General features: G+C 46.5%; 1 protein-coding gene across 1 annotated transcript in view; it reads left to right on the top strand.

The window, feature by feature from the left end:
- Positions 1-1,026: 1,026 nt before the first annotated feature.
- LOC137328116 (mucin-6-like) overlaps positions 1,027-10,112 on the top strand; it is a 553,886-nt gene continuing 544,800 nt past the window's right edge. Inside the window, exons 1-4 of the mRNA XM_067994296.1 lie at positions 1,027-1,071; positions 1,936-2,026; positions 5,372-5,481; positions 9,559-9,766. Coding sequence (XP_067850397.1) covers positions 1,027-1,071; positions 1,936-2,026; positions 5,372-5,481; positions 9,559-9,766 — 454 coding nt within the window. The remainder of the gene's footprint in view (positions 1,072-1,935; positions 2,027-5,371; positions 5,482-9,558; positions 9,767-10,112) is intronic.

Raw genomic sequence — 10,112 nt, 5'->3', positions numbered from 1 at the left:
CTGACATTTTCACACTCCACCGAGCAAATTAACCAAGGTCACTGAAGCCCGTGATGCTGTGAGTGAGAGGGGTTGCTCCATCGGAAGTGTGAGGAAGCAGAAGGTTGAGCAAGGAGCCAGAGGCTGGCTGTCCAAGACCCATGATGTTAGAAATGGGAAGGCTATACCCCAGGCCCGGTCCAGATAGGCACACGTTTCCTTCATTAAAACAACACTGCCTCTAACAAACTACCACTTGGCAGGAGTGACTGCAAGACCCATAATGCTGACAGTGGGAAGGGATGCACTCCAGACTGGTGCAGTTAGGTCGACAGGTCTTTTTATAAAAAGAAGCTGGCAGCCAGAAAATTGAGCAGTGACAACAGGAAGTCAAGTGCTGCAGACAGGAAGTGAGCGCAGGCATGAAGATTTTTAATGAGATACCAGTCAGTATAGTATATACTCTCGTGACATTACAAATGAGTCGTCATTATCAAGTGCCGTCTTCAGGTGAAGCAGGGTTAGAGGTCAGGAATTAATTGGACCAGGGTGCGCAGATGTAATTTAGTCCCCATCTTGAGGTCAGATATTCTGCGCTTATTTTTATATTACCATTATAACATTTCTTTGTCCACATAGTGTCAGCCTTGATCAGTGGTACAACTCTCACCCCAAAGTCAGAAAGTCATGGGTTCAAGATGCACACCGGAGATTAGAACATCTCGTCTAGGTTGTCACTTCAGTGCAATATTGAGGGAGAACTGCACTATCGGAGGTGCTGCCTTTCAATGAGATGTTAAACTCAGGCCCCGTCTGCCCTCTCAGGTGGACATAAAATATCTTATGGTGCTATTTGAAGATCTGATGGTGCTATTTGAAGATCTGACGGTGCTATTTGAAGAAGAGCAGGGTAGTTCTCCTGCTGTCCTGGCCAACATTTACCCCTCAACCAACATCTCTTGCTGTGCAGGTTAGCTGCCACGTACCTACATTACAAGAGTGAGTACACTTCATTGGCTGTGAAGTGCTTTGGGACATTTTGAGGTCATGAAAAGGTTCAATTTAACTGCAAGTTCTTTCTTTATTGATAATGTAAATTGCTCATGCTGTCGTTACACCCTCCTGCTACTGGCTGGCACTGCAGCTCCTTCACTGGGGGGGAGGGTGTAATTACAGTGTGACGAGGTGACATGGACAGCTTCCACCATAAATATAAACATAGCAATTTATAATGGAAAAAGCCGACACAAAGTGGACACAGACAAAAGATTTCCAATATATTAATTACATATATTCTTCAATTTAATATTATTTATAGTCAAATCGCAATGTTTATAGCAATTCAGGAAGCAGAGAAATAAGCCTTGATTGGGGCATAGGAGGGTCTCCGCAGTACAGGCCAATGAGCAGGGAGGTGCAAAAGTGAGCTGTTACAGCATCATCACTGGCAGAAGGGTATCGTTGCAGTGTGACAACTTTACATCGGCAATACCCATTATAAATGTACAAATGTAAGGAGTCTTACAACACCAGGTTATAGTCCAACAGTTTTATTTGAAAATCACAAGCTTTCGGAGGCTTTCTCCTTCGTCAGGTGAGTGTCGAGATTCATTGAAAATCACCGCATATATAGTCACAGACCAATGCCTGGTGATTACAGACAATCTTTCCAACTGCCCGTTATCAAGGCCATCAAATTAGCTCAATAGTGTTCTGTTGGACTATAACCTGGTGTTGTAAGATTCCTTACATTTGTCCACCCCAGTCCATCACCGGCATCTCCACATCATTATAAATGTAGACATAGGAAATAATACTATGAGAAACTGACACAAAAGTGTGACGGAAATGTGACAGCAGGACGTGAGATTTTGGAGGGAGGAAGTGCACACAAATGTAAGATTTTTAATCTATTGACTTAGATGTACAACTTTGTGTTTTCTTTTCTCTTTCAAGGTTGAGCTGGGAGACAAATATAAAAACAAAACCTGTGGCTTGTGCGGGGACTTCAACAAATCTCCTGAGCACAATGAGCTTATCCACGAAGGTAAAAAGAACTGTTCTGACACATGGGCAGATTTGCTTAATGCAGCCGCCAGGCTCCCAGGGGCAAGGATTTGACTTAATGCTGCTCTCTAGGTCCCAGAGGTGAAGGGACAGTGTTCCAATTAACACACAGGGGCCGGTTTTAACTGAGGGTGCGTTCCGGGTGGACGGGAGTGCAGGGCTGGGGGAACCCCCTGCAGAGGCTCAGCATGAGAACCCGGGCCCATTTTAACTCCTGGGCCTTGGTTGAATAAAGCAGGACGGTCGCCCGCCCAAAACTGGCAGGAGTGGTGCCGGGCTCAGATCAGGAGCCCGAGGGTGCTGGGGACCCAAGGGAATGGTCCTTGGCGTAAAGTCAGCGCTGGGGACGGTGGGGAGGGGGGGTTGGCAGCTGATCCCGACGGTGGGAGGGAGAGACGAGGCTTGGGCAGGGGAGGTCGAAGGACACCTTGCTGGATGCAGGGGGGAGCAATTCCTGCTCCTCCCGGCCCACAAGGTTCCCATAGAAACGTTTAATTTTCAAACTTACCCCTTGACCTCTATTGGCCGCTCAGCGACCGCTGCCATAGTTCAGCTGTTGGGATTGTCCCCCCAAATCAGGAAGTTAAAATGCTGCCTGCCGGGGTGGGGAGTGGGTGGGCAGCCTTCTCGCCTCTTCTGTCTGTCCTCAAGTTAAGGTGGGGGCCGGAATGCTGATGGCTCAGGTCAGATATTGTGCAAATAAGGATTCCGCATGAAACAGTTGGCGATAGGTTTGTCTCCTCCATTTCAGGGCACGGTAACTTTATGGGGCAAAGGCTTTTCCAGGGATTGGACACCAGTTTCTCCAGACTTTTCTGTTCACTGAAGAGAAAGATCAATACTCGGGCCTTGATTTTTACAGGTGGGGCGGGGGGGTTGCTGGAAGGGAGCGAGGAAGCCCGGTAACAGCTACACACCAGGCAAGGTCAGGGAGGTGGAGGCCCTGCCGATCAGAACGGCAGGGCCTCATTTAAATAAAGCTTTCCAGAGCCCCGCCCGCACCCGGCCACATTGACCACCTGGCCGGCAAGGGGGAGTGGGAATTTGGCAGCAGGAGGCCGTAGCTGGGGTCCTGTGCGGGAGGGGGAAGGATCCGGCCGCGATCGGGGGAGGGGAGGGATTCTGGCCATGATTGGGTGAAGAGAGGGGGTCTGGCTGCGATTCGGGGGGTGGGGGTGGGGGGGTCGAAATCTCTGACCACGATCGGTGGGGGGAGAGGGGGGAGTCGCTGACCGCTATCGGGGGCGGGGGAGAGGGGGGAGTCGCTGACCACGATCGGGGGCGGGGGAGAGTCGCTGACCACGATCGGGGGCGGGGGGGGGTCTCTGACCACGATCGGGAGAGGGGGGGGAGTCTCTGACCACGATCGGGGGGCGGGTTGTCTCTGACCACGATCGGGGGAGGGGGGTGTGTCTCTGACCACGATTGGGAGGGTGGGGGGGAGTCTCTGACCACGATCGGAGGGGGAGGGGGGGGGAGTCTCTGACCACGATCGGGAGGGGGGAGGGGGGGAGTCTCTGACCACGATCGGAGGGGGAGGGGGGGAGTCTCTGACCACGATCGGAGGGGGAGGGGGGGAGTCTCTGACCACGATCGGAGGGGGAGGGGGGGAGTCTCTGACCACGATCGGAGGGGGAGGGGGGGGGAGTCTCTGACCACGATCGGAGGGGGAGGGGGGGAGTCTCTGACCACGATCGGAGGGGGAGGGGGAGAGTCTCTGACCACGATCGGAGGGGGAGGGGGGGGGGAGTCTCTGACCACGATCGGAGGGGGAGGGGGGGGGAGAGTCTCTGACCACGATCGGAGGGGGAGGGGGGGGGGAGTCTCTGACCACGATCGGAGGGGGAGGGGGAGTCTCTGACCACGATCGGGAGGGGGAGGGGGGGGGGGAGTCTCTGACCACGATCGGAGGGGGAGGGGGGGGAGTCTCTGACCACGATCGGAGGGGGAGGGGCAGTCTCTGACCACGATCGGGAGGGGGAGGGGGAGAGTCTCTGACCACGATCGGAGGGGGAGGGGGAGTCTCTGACCACGATCGGGAGGGGGAGGGGGAGTCTCTGACCACGATCGGGTGGGTGGTTAAGTTTCTGACCATGATCGGGAGGAGGGGAATGTCTCTGACCCCCTCTGATCGGAGTGGGGTAGCCCTGCACAAGTGAGGCCCAAGCTCCTCCTGCCCCTCCTGCCCCATAAGGAAATCTAAAATAAAACTTTAAAACTTGCCTTCGGGCCCACAATCCAGCTCACGACAGGTTTGCCTGCTCAGGTGACACCATCGGACCTGTTCTGGGTGTCTAATGTAGAACTCTTGCCTCTTTCCTGCGGGTGTGCTGTTCAGAGATCAGAGGGGAGGAGAGAAGGTAACTGAGGCAATTTTTAACAGCAGTGTTTGATCAGAAGTCTGACTGGACGAGCCTAAAAGTCACCATTTTTAAGAATTTGAAAAGTGGAGCAGAATCGGTCTGTGTGATTGCATACAACACGGAAACAGGCCAGTTGGCCCAATCTCCCAGTGTTGATGAGGATGCACCACATGAGCACTCGTCCTCATCCCATGTGCCCCCCCTGTTCCCACATCCCTTATTCCACTTTCCTTCAACCACCTATCTAACCTATTCTTAAATGTTGGCATGGTCTCCGCTTCAGTCGTTAACTCTGATAGTGAATTCCAGCCTCTTTGGGTAAAAAAAAACAGTTTCTTCTGCATTCAGTCCTAAATTCCTTATATTTAGTCTTATATCAATGTCCCTTAGTACTATCACACCTACAAAAGTGCACTAAATCATATTTGCCCGTGGTTACGTTATTTGACTAATATAGAGGTCCTTTTGGAAGGGTTTTGTGGTGATGCAGTGTGTTTGGCACCCAGCACATCATCCCTCTCAACAGATGGATGTGGCTTGAAGCTGTGAAGCCCCAGCCCCCTCAGCGAATTGCTCATCTCAGTCACACCTCCCCGGGGAGTGGCTGGGTAAGATACAGGCATGTGTGAACCTCTCCTCCCCTCTACCCCTCCCCGACAAGTCTGACTTGCTCACTTTCTTATGGCATGAGGTTTTAGGTTGACACTGACGAGAAGCTTGGAATCAGTCTTGCACTCACGTCCTTGGCTGGGATTGGTACTGAGGTAGCGAGGGACAAGGTAAAGGGAAAGAGGAATACAATAGAATCTCACCCTCTGGGGAAAAAACTGGCGACGCTAATATTTTCTGTGAGGAAGGCAGCTGGAAATCTTTTGGAACTACGAACATCTAGCCATAATGTTGAAGTCATGTTGAACAAGTCACCAGCACCACGCCTGACGCAATCTGTGGTCTTTGTTTAGGTCACAGGATTAGCCCAGTCCACTTTGCTTCTCTCCATAAATTGGATGATCCGTTGGAAAATTGCATACACATGGAGAATGAGAGTGAAGAGGAGCAGTTTCCAAACCACGTGAGTCTTTCACATCCTTAGCTTGCCAAGTCTTCTTGTTGGTGATTCGACTTCCCCCACTTTGGATTAAAAATATTACTTGTACAGAGCCCGAAGCTCTGGAAATCCCTCCCAAAAACCCCTCCGCCTCTCTCGTCTCCTTTAAGACACTCCTTAAAACCTACCTCTTTGACCAAGCATCTGTCCTAATACCTCCTTAAGTGGCTCGGTGTGAAATTTTGTTCCTGTGAAGTCCCTTGGGACGTTTTACTACGTTAAAGGCGCTATATAAATGCAAGATGTTGTTGTATAAGACACACTGAATGAATGACTAACTTGGTTTGTTCTCTCAGGACTTTCATGTAAAAGTCACAGACCCTTTCGGGCTCACTTACTTCCATTAACTGCCAGTTGTGTCTCATCGTCAAATATAATTTTCAATGCTATTAATTTCAGTGGGTTTGCAATCTATGAAAAAAAGCTTCCTCTATTCCATGGATTAACTTTAGGTGTACAGCAATCAGTCATCATTATCACACCACACATAAAGGGCTTTCGACTTCTGGTGAGAGGAGGCAGAGACTGAATGATCGACCAAGCCTCACTGAGTGATATGTGCTACAGTGAGATAGGATGAGGAAATCATTTTTCACCCATCACCCTTGGTTCACCCTCGCCTGAGTCTAAAGTTTGTGAGTTCGAGCTCCACTCCAGAGACTTGAGCACAAAATCTAGGCTGAGGCTCCAGTGCAGTACTGAGGGAGTGCCGTCTTTGGGATGAGACATTAAACTGAGACCCGGTCTGCCCTCTTAGGTGGACGTAAAAGATTCCACGGCACTCTTTCAAAGAAGAATAGGGGATTTCTCCTGACCAATATTTATCCCTCAACCAACATCACTAAAAACAGATTATCTGGTCATTATCTCATTTTTGTTTGTGGGATAAAAACAGAAAATGCTGGAGAAGTTCAGCAAGTCAGGCAGCATCTGTGGAGAAAGAAACAGAGTTAACGTTTCAGGTCGATGACCCTTCGTCTTTGGAAACAAGTTTATTTACCCTCGTTCTCCCTCTGTGCACTGCTGGTACATAGTGCTCTTTCAAAGAACACCTGAGATTGACCGTGATTGTTCCTTAAGGTTGTTTTAGTATACAATTCAGATTATTACTTGATTAGCAATATTAGTGTTTGTTTTACTGCCACAATCTATGAGCTAAAACAAACAAAACTAACCAGTCCAAGGCAAGTACCGTTTTCTTGGATCGGTCTGCAGTCTAAAGGTTAGAAATAACTTTTAGATTCTTTGCAATTTTGGTGGTTTCAATTCAGGAGGTCTGCACAGGAACAGTTAGGAACATAGGAACAGAAATAGGCCATTCAGCTCCTCGAGCCTGTTCTGCCATTCAATGAGATCATGGCTGATCTGTGACCTAACTCCATATACCCCCCAAAGCCCCGTATCCCTTAATACCTTTGGTTAACAAAAATCTCTCAATCTCAGATTCATAATTAACAATCAATCTAGCATCAGCTGCCGTTTGCGGAAGAGAGTTCCAAAATTCTACCACCCTTTGTGTGTAGAAGTGTTTCCTAACTTCACTCCTGAAAGTCCTGACCCTGGAGAGTTCGAGAGAGGTGGTGGAGGGGTCGAGCTGGATGTTGTTAGTGTACATGTGGCAGCTAACCCTAAGCTATGCGATGGACTGTAAAACCGAAAAATAAGTAACCAACATATTTTTTGAAAAACACGGGAACTGTGTTTAGCAACTGCCTCTCCTACTTGTTTGCAGTCGCACCCAGAATCTCATCACTGAGGTAATCGCACTTTAACACGATGCGAACAGCTGATTGAAGCTGCTCGAAGACCTGGCCTTGGCTGAAATCAGCACTGCCTTTTAAATCGGTCAGTCCAATCGAAGGGAGTAACAGTGTGTAAACAGCTAATTGAAGCTGACCTTGGCTGAAATCGGTCAGTCCGGGGTAAATACTTATCAAACTGCCTGAAAGAGATGGCGTTCTTGATATGTTAAAAGTGGCCCCTTTGTAATTGACTCTTATGGTAATGGAAAATGGTTAGGCGGCTGCCTGTGACAGTGGAAGTGGTGGGGACTGGATTCAGGTGTTTTATGGCTATAGTGATACACTCACAGCAGGCTGTCTGTGGATTTGAAGACGAAGAATGGTGCTTTTTTTCCACACAACAGACATTTCAGAATATACTGCAGATAAAGTTAAAATTGGAGGCTGATCATTTAATGATTAACAATGCAATTGGGTTCAGAAGATTTGGCTCTTATAAGACCCATGGCCTGTAATTGGCAAATGCAGTTCAATGTAGACAAATGTATGGAAGCAAGGAGACAAAACCATGTTAAATGGAAGAGACATACTGCTCAGGTAAGAGACTTGGGGGACATTGTAGAAACATCAAACCATCAGCTTACTGCGCGACTGCCGTAAAAAAAAAACACAACCAAGTTACCGGATTCCATGAGTATGGGGTTAGAATACAAATCAGAACAATTAATATCGTTACTGTGTAAGACACTGGAGTACTGTGTGCAGCAGTAGTCACCATACCATAACAAGAATAACACCGACCTTTGAAGGATGCAGCTTAGAGAAATCAAATTGATAATGAGATGTCAAGAGTTTGAGAGTGCACTTATACTGCAACTTCAGCATTGCTGCAAGTCAATCTCTACTTCACAGGAACGGTAAAGTTGTCGTATAAACCTGGAGTTGGTGCCAGTTCTGACTCCAGGGACAAGTAGTGTAAGGACAGGGGAGGAAGCTTTACACCATTAGGCTTTGACAATCATTGAGTAGAATCAAATTGCTGCCTGTCTGTGGTATCGCTGGAGCGGCCTGGCGGGGAGGGTGAGGAACCTACTTGGGAGTCTCTTCCCTGGTAGGAACACAGCTGTTTTTGAAAGGAAGTCGATTGGAATTCCCCGGAGTCAGTTCTTCTACAGAATGGACGAGTGCTTGAGGCCGAGGTTCCTTTCCCTGGAGTTTTCTTCCTCTTTAACCTATACTGTCGACAAAGAAGATATTTAAGGGGGAATACGTGATTCTAAATAATACGTCTAGGTAAATTCCCATTATTACTCCATTGTATGATATTAAATAGTATAGATGAGATAAACTCCCATTATTACTCCATTGTATGATATTAAATAGTATAGATGAGATAAACTCCCATTATTACTCCATTGTATGATATTAAATAGTATAGATGAGATAAACTCCCATTATTACTCCATTGTATGATATTAAATAGTATAGATGAGATAAACTCCCATTATTACTCCATTGTATGATATTAAATAGTATAGATGAGATAAACTCCCATTATTACTCCATTGTATGATATTAAATAGTATAGATGAGATAAACTCCCATTATTACTCCATTGTATGATATTAAATAGTATAGATGAGATAAACTCCCATTATTACTCCATTGTATGATATTAAATAGTATAGATGAGATAAACTCCCATTATTACTCCATTGTATGATATTAAATAGTATAGATGAGATAAACTCCCATTATTACTCTATTGCACATATTAAAAGGATCAGATAGGATAATTTGCCAGTATTATTCCAAAGTATATGCTATGTATAAATGGAGATAAGGTAAAGTCCCATTTTACTCCAATGAAGGGTACTAAAAGATACATAGTGTAAAATTAAATGTTATAAATAAGACAAGCTCCGATTATTACACCAAAGTATAATATTAAATGTACACATAAGTTAAACTGCTATCTTTACTGTCACAATCCATTTTTTTTACTCCAAAATATATGAGACTAAATGATTTAAAAACCATAAGATGCTGAAAAGAGAGATTTAATGATCGGGGATGAGCTCAATAGGTCAAATGGCCAATTGTCATTCTGACTTTTCCTATGTTCTTAAAGACTTGATTCGGAGAGTGAGCTATGCATTGCAAGGTTCCCAATGTGTACCCGAGTATAGACTGGGGAACAGTTTTACCTTTCTGTGAAATAAGTGTAATTTAAGCACTTGATTACATTGGAGAAAAGACTAACAGCAGCAATGAATGATTCTGTGCATTTTATTTTTAGCGAGCTTTCTGCACTTCATTGATGGGTAAAGTGGCACCAGAATGCACAGTGCCGGAATCAAGTTATATTAAACGCTGTCTCCAGGACCTGTCCAACTGCCCCAAGAAATATGATACAAGCTGTGCTTGTGACACTTTCTCAGAATACGCAAGGGAGTGTTCAAGATTACTGCAGCCTGTCCAAAACTGGAGAAATGACCATCTCTGTCGTAAGTTCCAATAGCAAATAGCTCTAAGCTTATTTCTATTTTTCTTCACACTTTGCTGATATGTAGACCATTGACAAAATCTGACTGTTCTCATGTGTCCTTGGCATCATTTTTCATCCTATGATTAGTATTCCTGTCTGTACTAATATTGACAGGCACATTCCTATAGAGTTCTTCTTGTCCCATCATTGACCCACAGAGTCCCTCCCATTAATGGCAGATCATTACTGACCCACTGAGTTCCTCCCATTCATGGCAGATCATTACTGACCCACAGAGTTCCTCCCATTCATGGCAGATCATTACTGACTCACAGAGTTCCTCCCATTAATGGCAGATCATTACT

This window comes from Heptranchias perlo, chromosome 12 (genome assembly GCF_035084215.1).
Source record: "Heptranchias perlo isolate sHepPer1 chromosome 12, sHepPer1.hap1, whole genome shotgun sequence".
Classification (NCBI taxonomy): Eukaryota; Metazoa; Chordata; class Chondrichthyes; order Hexanchiformes; family Hexanchidae; genus Heptranchias; species Heptranchias perlo.
This window is presented reverse-complemented; position numbering and strand designations above follow the sequence as displayed.